The sequence below is a fragment of the Ursus arctos genome, unplaced genomic scaffold (assembly GCF_023065955.2).
Source record: "Ursus arctos isolate Adak ecotype North America unplaced genomic scaffold, UrsArc2.0 scaffold_13, whole genome shotgun sequence".
Taxonomy (NCBI): domain Eukaryota; kingdom Metazoa; phylum Chordata; class Mammalia; order Carnivora; family Ursidae; genus Ursus; species Ursus arctos.
In genome coordinates, this window is record NW_026622797.1 from 25,113,165 (window position 1) to 25,126,912 (window position 13,748).

Sequence of the window (13,748 nt, forward strand, 5' to 3'; positions counted from 1 at the left end):
TGCTTTCAAGGGCTTGCGGCCTAATTGGGGTAGCTTGGAAAGATAGTCATCAGTGACACATATACCTGACTTGGGCCACAAAGTGAGTTTTGTAGGTGATGTAGCCAGGATTAGTTATAGAGAAATAACTGCAAATATTTTGCCTTTGAGCTCTTTGATCTCCCTTTTCAGAACCTCATTCCCCTTTCCTGACAGGGTAGCTTAAAATTTTGTTATGTCTGAAACAGTAGAAAGATAGTATTCCTCCGTGCTTTTCTCCTCTCCACCTGTGCAACTCCCCCCCCCCGCCCCCAGCCCCTTGGAAAGAGCTTTGGGTTTGGAATCAAAGGACCTGGCTTCTTGAGCCAGTTCTTCCACGGACTAGCTCTGAGACTTAGGAGAAACAAGATTACCCTTCTAAACTTACTTTCTTTGAGAACCAAGCATTCTAACCTTTCTTTCCACTTATATTCCTCATGTTTATTCCTTAATCCATTGCAAATGAGATTTTACTCTACTGCATCTCAACTGGCGCTCAAGCAGCAAAAACCTCCTAATTGCAAAATATAGAGTGTGTTTTCTTTCCTTTTTTATTTAGCTCCACTAATTCATTTGTTTGGGTATTATTTATCAGTTTTCTGACTAAATAATATAAAATATTTTTGGTAGTAAATACAGACCCACGTGAAGAAAACGTAGAAATATCCCTTAATCTCAGTACCCAGAAATAATCACTGGCATATTCACTACCATCTATATGTACATATCTTAATAAAATTGGGATTATACTTACATATACCCTGCTTTGTATCTTGCTTTTTGTTTTCATAACAATACTGTAAGCAGTGAGTTTTAAATGTATGGGTTTCTCATTATATAGTTATTTCATAATCAGCTGTACCTATTTTGTTCTTGTGTTAAGTTTAGGTTGCTTCTTACTGTGAACACCTTTGTACATGAATTTGTATGTGCAGTAATGATTTTCTTTAAGGCTTACTCCCACCTTCCAGAACCTCTTTACACCCTTGATTTCCTCCTTCTGCTGGTACTTTTCCCCCACTGCTTCTTTCATGGGCTCCTTTTTATACTTGTCCTTAGGTTTTGGTGTTCCAGAGTTCCCTTTTCCTGCTCTGGGCTTGCAGACAGTCTCTTTTACTCCCTCAGCTTCAGCAATCACCTGTTGTCTGGTTCCCAGGTGTGGAGCACATCTCCACAGCGTGCTCCCTTCTTCTGAACACCCTCTCTGCATTTCTTCCTGTTCCCTGGGCGTTTCCTCCTGACTGATACCTGAAACGCATATAACAAGGGTAAACAAACCAACTATCTGAGATTTCTTTTGAGGTCTTCCTTTTATCAAATGTAGATCCAGGGCATATTTTAGATGTTTTAGATTTGTTTTGTAAGCAAAAGTATCTAAGATGTGTAATGATCCTTTTTACAGGGTGCCAAGTGGGCAGAAAAGAATCGTGGGAAAGGACAGTAAGCATAACAAAGTGCCTGCGTATCTTTCAAGGCTATATGGCCTTCTTAACCCTTGCCCTCATTTTCCTCCTAGTTCCCTAACGTGAACCTGGCCTCTTTAGCCTCCCTGCCGTTTTACATTTACACTGAAGTGGTGCCCCTTAGTGGCAGAGTAAGGAACTTCCTCCATTGCTGATCAATCACATAAAAAAATTACTGTTGTCTTCTCTGGTGCGTGTAAACAAGTGGTTATTGTGACTGTGGTACATTGCTTAACTGGTGGGGGGTGCTTTTTTTGCAATTCTAGTAAATACTTGTGAATTATTACCATAACATCTAGGTACCCTAATCTTTTGAGTGTTTCAGGAAAAAGAAAATAGACAAATATGCTCCCTTTCTACAGGAATTTGTATCTTTTGAGAAGGTGAGACAAGGATACTTGGTGTTTATTTAATTTTAAGATTACAATGTCTGTACAGTAGACATTACTCCAGCTTTTGGAGTTGTAATTTAATCTCATAACTGAAAATTCTCTTTTGTAGTCACATACTTGTTGTAGCCAGTCTAGAAATACTTGTCAAATGACTGGAATGATAGGTGCAGATCCTTGAAGACCTTCGTGCTTTAAAAACACAAAGCAAACAAAAATTGTTTTAAGGGAAAGTAGTATAGCCACATTAAGTACAATCTGAGAAATAAGAGGAAAAACCCTACTCTTGATCTCCCTTAACAAAATTCCTGATAGATTTGTATATATCTGTTCTTTTTCAAATTTGTGTTTATGTGGTTAAAATTATGTATCCTGCCTTTTTTCACTTAATATGTCATTTTATGACTATTACTTTAAATGGCTGTATAATAGTCTATTAGTTGCAGGAACTTTTGGCCCTGTTGTAATGCACAGTGTTTATGGAAAGTGGATGGTACTTTGTTTCTGTAAAATAGAACTCTTAAGAAAAAATAGTTATTCTAATAAAATAAAGTTGCCTTATCACATGGATTTTACTAAGTAGGAGAACCATAACCTTCTTATTATAAGGTCAGTGCCTTTTTATTTTCAGAATTATTAACCTGAAAACCTGAGGAAGTTCATCATCAGTTGAGTGTAATAAACCGTGTGTCAGCTATGTATTTTGGAGAAGTTATAAATAGAAGTTAAATACCTGCTTATTTAGAGAATTATTGTCATAAAACTTAATATTAACATTGTGTTCTTTTGTAGATTATGGAGCTTTGTGGTGCAACAAGGCTTGGTTATTTTGGAAGAAGTCAGTTCTATATCGCTTTGAAACTTGTAGCTGTTGCCCAGTCTGGTTTCCCTTTAAGAGTGGAAAGTATAAATACAGGTAAATATGGAATACATTAGTAGTGGAAATGAAAATAGACTTCTGATCACAAATGAAATAAAGTCAGTAGAATTGTTGAATCTTCATGATATTTTAGTGGTTTTTGTGACCTTAAGTGTCATGACTTTATTCTCATTACCATGCTTTTTTCATTTGTGAGTATTAGAAAAATATCTTTCTTAAACCCATTATGATATCTGTGTACTTAATATGTAATTGATGATAATACAAAAATTGTTAAAAAGTGGTGATTTTTCAGAATTAATTCATTAAAAGTTGCTTAGAAAGAGTTTAGGTGATTAATTTTATCAAAGTAAATGATGAATTGTAGTGACTGACCACCTTCTTATATGCCTTCCTTATATTCTTCTTTTCTAGTAAGTATAAAACTACATAATACTTTGTGGGTTTTTTGTTTGGGAAAGCCGTGCATTTGAAATTAGAAAGTTAACTAAAACTTTCTGATTGATAGAGACAATGTTAAAATATTGGCAGACTAAAACCTATGTACAGACATTTGACTATCTTATACGTGTCACCTAGGATAATTAGTTTTTCTACAATTGGGAGGCTTATTGACACTAAAGTCAGTGGAAATTTTATAAAGGTAGGCACTTAAATACAGAGAGTTCTGTGGTTGTCATAGGGAAAAGAGGAAAGAGAAAACTTGAGGTTTTCTGTAATGTTAGAATTTTTATAAATAGTTTTAAGCAGCAAGTTCAATTTATTAGTCAGTGTGAGGTTTTCATTGTGGACCTCTGTTTTGCCACACATCATTCTTTCTAGAATTGAGAGTTTACATTCTTTTCAGGTAATTTTGATTTCTTTTACATAAATACTGAATAAGCTTAGTATTTCCTCTCTTTAGTATGAAGATTGAAGAGAGATACAGATAGTCATAGTGGAGGGAAGTGTACTTTCTGTTAAAAATTCTGTTCCTGTGTGTGTTGTCTAGTCTAAAAGTATGAGCTGTGATTGACCTTCAAAGAAGTTCTTGGTCTTCTTTCTTCTGTTTACTTGAATGTAGGATATCTCCCTGTAGAAATGTCACAAGCCAGACTAAAGTGAATAGCTATCATGCCTTGTACTGTGATGTTGGTAGGGGAACAGTAAAATATTTTCAGGAATTTGTGCCATGAAATGTCTAGATTAATCTAGTCTCAATCTAGTGACATAGTCTCTGCTTTACTTATAGCTCTAACATCTTAAGAGAATCAGTATGAGTAGAAAAGAAATAGTCTAGGCTCTCAGGTCAGACTGACCAGAGTTCAGATTCTGTCGGTTACTAACTGTCAGTGACCTTGGCATCTCGTTGCCTCAGTTGCAAGCATAGAGCCAGACAAGACATTTATTATAGCTATTGTTACTGCCTTTAGAAGGACAGTTTAGTGTTTAGGTTAGAGTCTCCCTAAACAGTCTAAGGGAGGTGGTCTAAATGTAGTGATAAACATACGTGTCTGTTTTTGTATCCATTTTTGTAAAAATTCTTTCTAATATCTAATTCATATTTTAGTTTTAATGTGTGCTCTTTTTCATTTTAAAGTAATAATTATTTCTGTGGTTAACAGTAAAGGACCTTCCTCTGCCAAGATTTGTTGCTTCAAAGAATGAACAGGAATCTCGCCACGCAGCCTCATATTCTTCAGATTCTGAAAATCAAGGGTCTTATTCTGGTGTAATTCCCCCACCACCTGGCAGGGGACAAGTGAAAAAGGGATCTGTAAGCCATGATACTGTCCAGCCTCGTACTTCTGCAGATCAGCAGGTAATCATGTATCTAACATGTTATCAGTTGATGGCCTGTGTAGACGTTTACACTAAAGCATTTGTTAAGTGCCTTATTAATGAAAATGTTACCTTAAAAAAATTTAAGTCTTAATAATGCCCTTTCTAGGAACCTGCATCCCCGGTAGTTTCACCCCAGCAGTCCCCACCAACTTCTCCACACACTTGGAGGAAGCACAGCCGTCACCCCAGTGGGGGAAATAGCGAGAGGCCTCTTGCAGGACCTGGGCCGTTTTGGTCTCCCTTTGGTGAAGCACAATCAGGTATTTTGAAATTCTTTAGAAGTGACATTTATTAAGGAAATTGAAGGAAACTTGATAATATTCCTTTAAGAGTTGCTTCCAAGGCAATTTTTAATTATAAGTACCTTAATTAGAAGCAAAAGCCAACTCTGAAAGTTTGTAAGCAGATATGTCACTTTGAACAATGGTAATTGCATTTACTTAACATATGATGCTTAGACAAAAGTTTATAGGTACCAGATTCTCTGAAGGTGAAACGAATAAATAATGATTTCCCGGAATATAAGGGATATATTATATTGTTCCAGTATTGACAAGGAAAGCACAATAACAATTTAAAAGATTTAAATGAGGTATAATTTTAAGTTGACAGAAGAGATTCACTTTGGAAATCGTTAACATTTCTTCGAAGTTAGAGTTCAAAAGAAAACATTTATAATATGTGTATGGGGAGTTATTGTAAAAACCTGGTAACTGTTTTCTGTCCAAAAGTGAGCCAGCATGTGTACCCGTTCTCCTTTTAGGCTCTTCTGCTGGTGACGCAGTGTGGTCAGGGCATTCTCCACCTCCACCACAAGAAACTTGGGTCAGTTTTGCAGATACTCCACCAACCAGTACTCTTTTAACCATGCATCCTGCTTCTGTCCAGGTGTGACATTTTATTGGTATTGCATTTTTATTTGCTTCATTCAGAGTATTGCTGCAGTCATTTTTTTTTTTTTTATTTTGCTATTGTGAATTTTGTAAATGCAAGTTCACTCTTTTATAGAACCTGGAACTCTGCTCTGTGTCTTAAAGTCTGTTATCATTGGAATGTTTCACTAAAAGTTTTGGCTGATTTTCTTTCCAATTATTCAATGAAGTTTTGAAAGTTTTCTGCCCCTGGGAATATATTTGCTTGGCTTTCTTAGCACATTTTTCATAACTTTCTGTTGCTTACATATTGCTATCATTCTACGCACTTATATAATCATTGTGCAGAAACATTCAGTAACCTGATTATAACAAATATGTGGTTTTCTGATGACTTTGTGAAGACTTCTTATATTTTAAACTCCACAAAAAGTAAGTTTTAATTTCAAAGATGAGTAACCTAGCAATCTTGGTCCGTATAATCATATAGATAGATACTGTACTGAGGAAAAAAATGTTTCATTACAGGACCAGACAACAGTACGAACTGTAGCATCAGCTACAACTGCCAATGAAATTCGTAGGCAATCCAGTAGTTACGATGATCCCTGGAAAATAACAGATGAACAAAGACAGTATTATGTAAATCAGTTTAAAACCATTCAGCCTGATCTAAACGGATTTATTCCAGGTGAGTTGTTAAAAACAGAAATTCTTCTGGATGGGACAGGACAGAGTCTCAATTTAATAATTTCAAAGACATGGTTTTATTGGTCAGAGATTATAAAAGATAATTCTCAAATTGTTTGTCTAAAAAGAGTTTATAATCACTGGAGACAAAAACATGACATACACATATGTTAAGGTTACCTTTTTCCCAATGAAAAAAGTCTTAAGACTCTTAACCTCACATTTTATTCTTGGATCTGTAAGTTCAGAATAACATTAAACAACACTGTTTTAATATTTCAGGATCTGCAGCTAAAGAGTTTTTTACAAAATCAAAACTTCCTATTCTTGAACTTTCTCACATTTGGTAAGTGTGGTGTATATCACATCAGTTGGGTAATACGGGTTGTTTTAAAGGAGTTTCCAGCAGGTAGATTTTCGAACCTTAAAAAATAAACTATTAGAGTAACCTTTTCAAGAATGTTCTCAAAGAACTCAGTATTGCCTTACAATGGTCAGCTTCTGTCTCACTCTCTGGAAAAGAAATAAGTGATGCCAGTACAGTAGTTCTTTAAAAAGTGCTAAAATTCTTTAAGCTGTATCTGCTATTTCTTGTTGCTAGCATAATGCATGGAATAAAAGCTAGCTGGTTCATCCATGGTTATGTGTACCCCATTTGGATTTTAACAAGCTTATACCTATTACATATTACCTACACCATTAGCTATACCTATACCTGTACTAAGCCATGAGCTGAAGAACAGTGCTGAGCTCCCACTGAAATCCAAACCAGGGCTCAGGATAGCTGCTACATAGTTGGAATTAGTCAGTCAAGACAAATTATAATCACAAATTACTTTTTAAAAACAATTATCAGATAAACATAAATGTTTTTTCTACTTTCAGTTATTTCATTAGTAGGGGTTTTAGTAGCATGGAGTGCTATAGTAGAAGGAAGATACATAATGCCTAAATTGAAAAAACAAGAACTAGCAATATGTACATACTATTTATAGTGTAAGATGTTAAATACAAAAGTGTTTGCTTCTGCATCTAGAAAGTGGAAGAATGGGGGGCTGCTGGGTTTGTGTGTGTGTGTGTGTGTGTGTGTGTGTGTGTGTGTGTGTGTGTTTATCAAGCCTTGTAATTCTATTGGGTGCTTTAAAGTGGATACATGTAGACCTTTGGTAACAATAAAAACAAAAGGTTTTAAAAATTTCGGTGACTTATTAAATAGGCCTGCCTTTAAGCTAAATTCTTTTACTTAAAAATGCATATGGATTAAAGGTCATTTTTTGGTGATCTTATTTATTTAGGCTGGTTTTTTAGCCTTTTATTCTAAGAATTTCAAGTATTCAGAAAAGTTTAAGGAATTGTGCCTTGAACACAACACCCATATGCCCACTGCCTAGATTCTGCAGTTGTTTTGCTGTATTTGCTTTATTATACTTCTTCCCATCTATGGGATTTTTAAAATTACTGATTGCACTTTTTTGGAAAAGTTTCTTTTTCTTCTTTTTGGGACATAAAGGGATCCAAAGCAGATGATTATATTTATAGTAAGTTTGTCTTCTAGGGAACTTTCAGACTTTGATAAAGATGGAGCATTGACACTGGATGAGTTTTGTGCTGCTTTTCATCTGGTAGTTGCTAGGAAGAATGGCTATGACTTACCAGAAAAACTCCCTGAAAGCCTAATGCCCAAACTGATTGATTTGGAGGACTCAGCAGGTAAGATTGGGAGCTGAAGGGACCTGGTTGCAGGCCTTGATAAACATAGCACTTGATTCTTTTTTTTTTTTTTTTAAGATTTTATTTATTTATTTATTTATTTATTTGAGAGAGAGAAGGGTAGAGTGTGAGTTGGGGGAGAGGGAGAATCTCAAGCAGATTCTGTGGTGACCGCAGAGCCCATTGAGGGGCCGGTCCCATGACCCCAGGATCATGACCTGAACCAAAACTAGGAGTCGGAAGCTCAACTGACTAAGCCATCCCAGCTCCCCAACATGATTCTTAAAGCAAAATCAAGATAGTTGTTAAAACTTAAGAACATAGACATTTCATCAAGAGCAAGTAGATTTGCCATCAGAATATACTGAACTTGGATTAATGGTTCGTTTTATTTAGTCAATTTTAGTAGGTTTATTTTTATTTTTTTAAAGATTTGATTTATCTATTTGTCAGAGAGAGAGAGAGACAGAGAGAGTATAAGCAGTGGGAGCAGCAGGCAGAGGGAGAGGCAGGCTCTCTGCTGAGCAGGGAGCCCGATGCGGGACTCGATCCTGGAACCTGGGATCATGTACCTGAGCCGAAGGCAGACGCTTAACTGACTGAGCCACCCAGGCATTCCCTGTTTAGTCAACTTGAAAGAGATAAATAGAGTATGCTACTATTCACTTTAACTTTTGACTCGCTGAAATTTTAAGAGCGTTTCACAGTATCTGGTTATTTTGCCACCCCTTTAATTGCATTATATATTCTCTGGGGTGGGCAAGGTAGCCTGTCCGCATTATCAACATTTTTCCATTGAGTACATCTTATTTTATTGAAGGACAATGCCTGGTTTATCATAAGACCAATGCAATCTGCAAGCATTTTCCTTTCAAAAGCCCAACTCTTTTCTTCTGACCCTAAAAAAATCCGGAAATTTTGTGTTTGATTATAGATGGTGCTATTTTTGTTATCATGTTTACAAGAATGCTTTTGTAAGTATTTACTGGTAGCTTTCTTTCAAAGGAAACAAGAATGTAAGGGGTAAAGAAATGAGTAAAATTCAGAATGAATAAAAGGAAATCTTAATGTTAAATTCTTAATGAACCTAATTAAAACTTAATTATTGTTTTCAGTTTTCTTATCTCAGTTTTCTTTTGGATGTTATGATGGAAGGAATTTTATACTTTTAAAAGAAAAGTTAAAACAGAATTTGGCTCTCAAAAGGGCATTTATCTACTAGGCAGTGTCTGTTTAACCCAGAAAGGCACATGATCTGACCTTGTTGCCTAAATTATACAGAAGAAATCATAGGCATGTTATTAATGTCACGAAGAGAACGGTATCCTTGGTGTTAGGAATCTGAGTCTGCTTGTAGTTTTGCTAATTATTCCTGTGACCTTGGGCAAGTTCTGACCATTTATTCTATTTTTTCCTTCTGTTTCTCCACCTGAAATGTGGATTTGATGCCATTCATGCTTCAGGACCTGAATTGTACACTGACCTTTTATCAACGAATACATTGATTAAAAACTTTAGCATTGATATTATGTTTTTTAGAAACCTTATCCTATGAGAATCCTAGGATTTTCTTGATCATTTCAGGTAGTTATTAGGTAACTTCTAACTTTAGTTGAAAGCTAAGTATTTTTGTTGGTAATTTTGCTTCACAGTACTTTGATTTACCTAATTAAGAAACAAAAGAATTTTGTCTAGCTTATTTGGTAGTAGCCAAAGGGGGAAGAAATTTAGTAGTTACATACTTGGTATATTGTTTTAAAAATTGGGCCTTGTTTCTGGAATTTTTCTGTGACTTTAATTCTTTGAAAACTGATGGCATACTAATACAAGAAAATAAGTTGAGTTTATTCTGTTACGTTATTCTCTATAGACTTGTCTGAACCTTTTATCTGTTGCATTCAGATTGGTTAATCAGATTATTGCATGTCGTCAGTGGAATTTCTTTTTTGTTTGTTTTGTTTTGTTTTTAAAGATTTTATATATTTGAGAGAGAGAGAGTGCATGGGGGGGGGGGCAAAGGGAGAAGGAGAAGCAGACTCCCCACTGAACAGGAAGCCAGATGCCTGGGCTCCTGGGCTCTATCCCAGTACCCTAAGATCATGACCTGGGCCAAAGGCAGCCGCTTTAACTGACTGAGCCACCTGGGCACCCTGTTATTTTTTGTTTTTAATTTAAATGAATTCTGGTTCTTCATAAACTTGATCTACTGCCTGAATTTTAAGGCTCATGAATGAAGAATTTCTTTTTTGGGCATTTGTTTTTTTACACCTGTTTAATCTGTTTAACAAAGAGACCCCCCTTTTTTTTTTTTGCCTGCATTTATCTGTACAATTGCTCTAATTATAATTTTAAAGGTTTCAAAGAATCAAATAGTTTTTTCCCATTCCAACATGATATTATATGGTTTTCTGATCAAATTTATTATAAACGTTTGGCTACACAATATTAAATTCAGGTCTGCTTTGCCTACTTATAGATGATAAATGTAGAATTCTGTTAATTTTGGGGTGGGAGAAACTGATTAATCTTTTTTCACCTACCTCTAATAAGCTTGAGATTCATAGTACACAAAGTCCTTTGGATATAGAAATTGTTGCTTGACGCTGTAGATCCATCAGTATCCACAAAAATAATTTAAAATAGCTGTGTTTTTAGAAGTTCACTTTAGAAGTTTTAGACATTGGAGCAACCAAGCTAGGCTTTCTGTAGGCATGCAAACATGGCTTGGGGACATATGTAATTTTTCCAAAATTATTTGACCAGGTTTACAGGATTACATAGATAAAACAGAATGACTAGTGATCATAGGCAGAGTGCTTATTTGGGCCTGAATTAAAATACTTAATATTTAACATCAACACTGAATTTGGCAGCTAGAGTAAATACAAAGGGAAATTTTGTTTTTATTGTCTTACCAAAAACATACAAAAATTCATCTGTGGAAACACCTTTCTGAAGCTGTTATTCAGGGAAGAATGTTCATCTTCTAAGAATGGTTATCTACTTAAAAAAAAAGATCAAAGTGACCTGCTAACCAACCACAACACTCTATCTTAAACGGACAAAACCAAACATACTGCGATGCTGTACACCTTCAACTCAATCCACAGAGTTTCTTCTTTGGAGCACAGTTACTATTCGACATATAGCTTTTGTGATTATTTGGTGAATCTCTCTCTCTTAAACAAGCCCAGAGGATCCAAGGTGGGTAGTAACCGAATCAGTCTTGTTCATTATATCTCAGCACCTAGCAGGGTGCAAACTGAGTATATAAGTGGGCGTTCACATTTTTGAAATGACTAAATTAGGCCGAGCTACTTGTTTTTAAAACTGTTTCCTGTCTTCATAACACACCACTCATGAGCTATTCAGTAATATCTGCTTGAGATGCTCAGAGCTGGAGAGGAATTGTTCCCTATTCTGTCTGCTGCTCCATCATCACTTCTTCACACAGTAAATTTGAGGATGTTTCATTGTTGCTGATATGGTGCATAGCATGGATCCCCAAACTCCTAGCAGTACTTGTAATAGGAATATTTTTAAAAGCCATAGACTTTTTATGAATAGTTTACCAAAAATCCATACTTGAGACTAGCTTGATGCTAAATCACTGTTGAGTTTTCTATTCATCTGGAAACTTTTAACATAGAAAAGCCAACACAAATAACACATGCACTTAACTGTTTTTACCAAGTACAATCACATTATACATCCTTGTTGTTGTTTTTTTTATAGTGTTGAACATCTTTATACTCTACCACATATAGGGCTGTAACATTCTTTATCATGCAGTGTATTCCATAATATAGATGTGCCTTAATTTAACCAGTGTCTTAATAATGGATTTGGGGTAGTTTTTTGACCTTACCTTTATTTATTTTTTAAATTTTTTTTTATTTATTTGACAGAGAGACAGCCAGCGAGAGAGGGAACACAAGCAGGGGGAGTGGGAGAGGAAGAAGCAGGCTCCCAGCAGAGTAGGGAGCCTGATGCAGGGCTTGATCCCAGGACCCTGGGATCACGCCCTGAGTCGAAGGCAGACGCTTAATGACTGAGCCACCCAGGCGCCCCTTGACCTTACCTTTAAAACAGTACTGTAGGGGCGCCTGGGTGGCACAGCGGTTAAGCATCTGCCTTCGGCTCAGGGCGTGATCCCGGCGATCTGGGATCGAGCCCCACATCAGGCTCTTCTGCTGTGAGCCTGCTTCTTCCTCTCCCACTCCCCCTGCTTGTGTTCCCTCTCTCACTGGCTGTCTCTATCTCTGTCGAATAAATAAATAAAATCTTAAAAAAAAAAAAAGTACTGTAAAAAAACAAAACAAACAAAAAAACACACAACTTTATTTTATATAAAGAATTCTAAGTCTTTATTTTTGAAAATTCACTGTCCCAAGTGCCTTTAGTTGCAGAGGAAAAATAATGAAAATAGTCCTACTAATATTCATCATCAACTTTACACTTAAGGAATTGCTTCAAGCACCACAGCCCCCTCCCCTTCCCCCCCCATGCCCCGCACACACATATACTTTCTTAACACTGGTGTCATTTCTTTCCAGATAGTTGGGTGTTGTAACTGACAAATCAGGACAATTAGAAATATTGGCAAAAATGCACCATTTAATGAAATTGGTCAGAATAATTAGAACTCCTCAAATTCCTGGCGAAGACATTAACAAGACTAGGTAATATTTGAAGGAGAAAATTCTTACAAGGATAACCCAATAGGGGCTTTAAAAGATTATGGTTTACATATCAGGGGATTCATAATAGTCCTTGGGAATAACTACTGATACTTTTAATTATTTTTTGTAAAAAGGACAAATTTTGTATTTTGTCTTTACAATTGTGCTGTGAAACTCAAAAGCGAAGTGAAGAACATCTGTCTTCCTCTGTTAGAAAGAGAACTCCATGGAAATAAATGGGAGCTTTGTCATCTTGCTCAATATTGTATCTTTATTTACTGTGTTTATGTTTAGGTCCTCTGTAAACGCTCACTGATTGAATTCTTGTTTTTATTAATTTTGCCATCAAATTACACCCCGAAATTGTAACATCTTTTATTCTTTGGTCTTTATACTCATTTTTACAATTTTCTGTGTAAGTTTTGAAAACAAAGCCCTAATTATTTTTCATTATGAAATTCTAGTTATCTCAAGTGGATTAACATTAAGTGGGCTTCTTCCATTTTTAGCTGTACTTGGATAATGAGGACCTCCTGTCTGTAGGTAATAATCTTTAAAGTATAGTAGCTAAGCCAAATAATAGTTCCTATAAAATGCTGACCAGTACTGCAAAAAAAAAAAAAAAAAAAAAAAAAGTCAACAGGCTACAGTTTAATTAGGATTTTGGGTGAATGCTTTGCTTCTTTCAAACCTTGTTGCACACATTTTTATCTTCACTTAAAAAAAATCCTTGAAAAAAAAAACTGAGAAACTTCTATGTAGAGTGTATGAAGTTCTGCTTACTCAATAAGTTTCCATTTTGTGGAGTGTTGAAAATTAAAATTAATTTTGCAAATAGAATGTAGTTTTTTGATGGATATGATACCATTCAGAACAAAGCATATTTTAAATTCTTTAATTTCTTTTTGAATTTTCATTGCTTATCCCGATCTTTTTTTTTTTTTTAAAGATTTTGTTTATTTATTTGAGAGAGAGATAGCGAGTGCATGAGAGAGGGAGAGAGAGAGAGAAAGCACGAGGGTGGGAAGGGGAGAGGAGAGGTAGTGCTTGATTCCCTGCTGAGCAGGGAGCCCAACCCAGGGCTCTGTCTCAGGACCCTGAGATCATGACCTGAGCCCCTGAACCGAAGGCAGATGCTTAACTGAGTGAGCCACCCAGGCACCCCTGCTTATCCCTGTCTTTGGAGTATGAGTGAAAAAGGTACCATTAGTAGTTTTCCT

General features: G+C 35.9%; 1 protein-coding gene across 5 annotated transcripts in view; it reads left to right on the plus strand.

Moving 5' to 3' along the window:
- REPS1 (RALBP1 associated Eps domain containing 1) overlaps nt 1-13,748 on the plus strand; it is an 80,966-nt gene that overhangs the window by 38,613 nt on the left and 28,605 nt on the right. For 4 of the 5 annotated variants that reach the window (XM_026504903.4, XM_026504902.4, XM_026504907.4 and 1 more), the window contains exons 2-8: nt 2,663-2,786; nt 4,355-4,551; nt 4,681-4,834; nt 5,338-5,462; nt 5,975-6,137; nt 6,419-6,482; nt 7,692-7,846. In XM_026504903.4, the coding sequence (XP_026360688.1) occupies nt 2,663-2,786; nt 4,355-4,551; nt 4,681-4,834; nt 5,338-5,462; nt 5,975-6,137; nt 6,419-6,482; nt 7,692-7,846 (982 nt within the window). The remainder of the gene's footprint in view (nt 1-2,662; nt 2,787-4,354; nt 4,552-4,680; nt 4,835-5,337; nt 5,463-5,974; nt 6,138-6,418; nt 6,483-7,691; nt 7,847-13,748) is intronic. The other variant, XM_026504904.4, reaches the window with a different exon arrangement.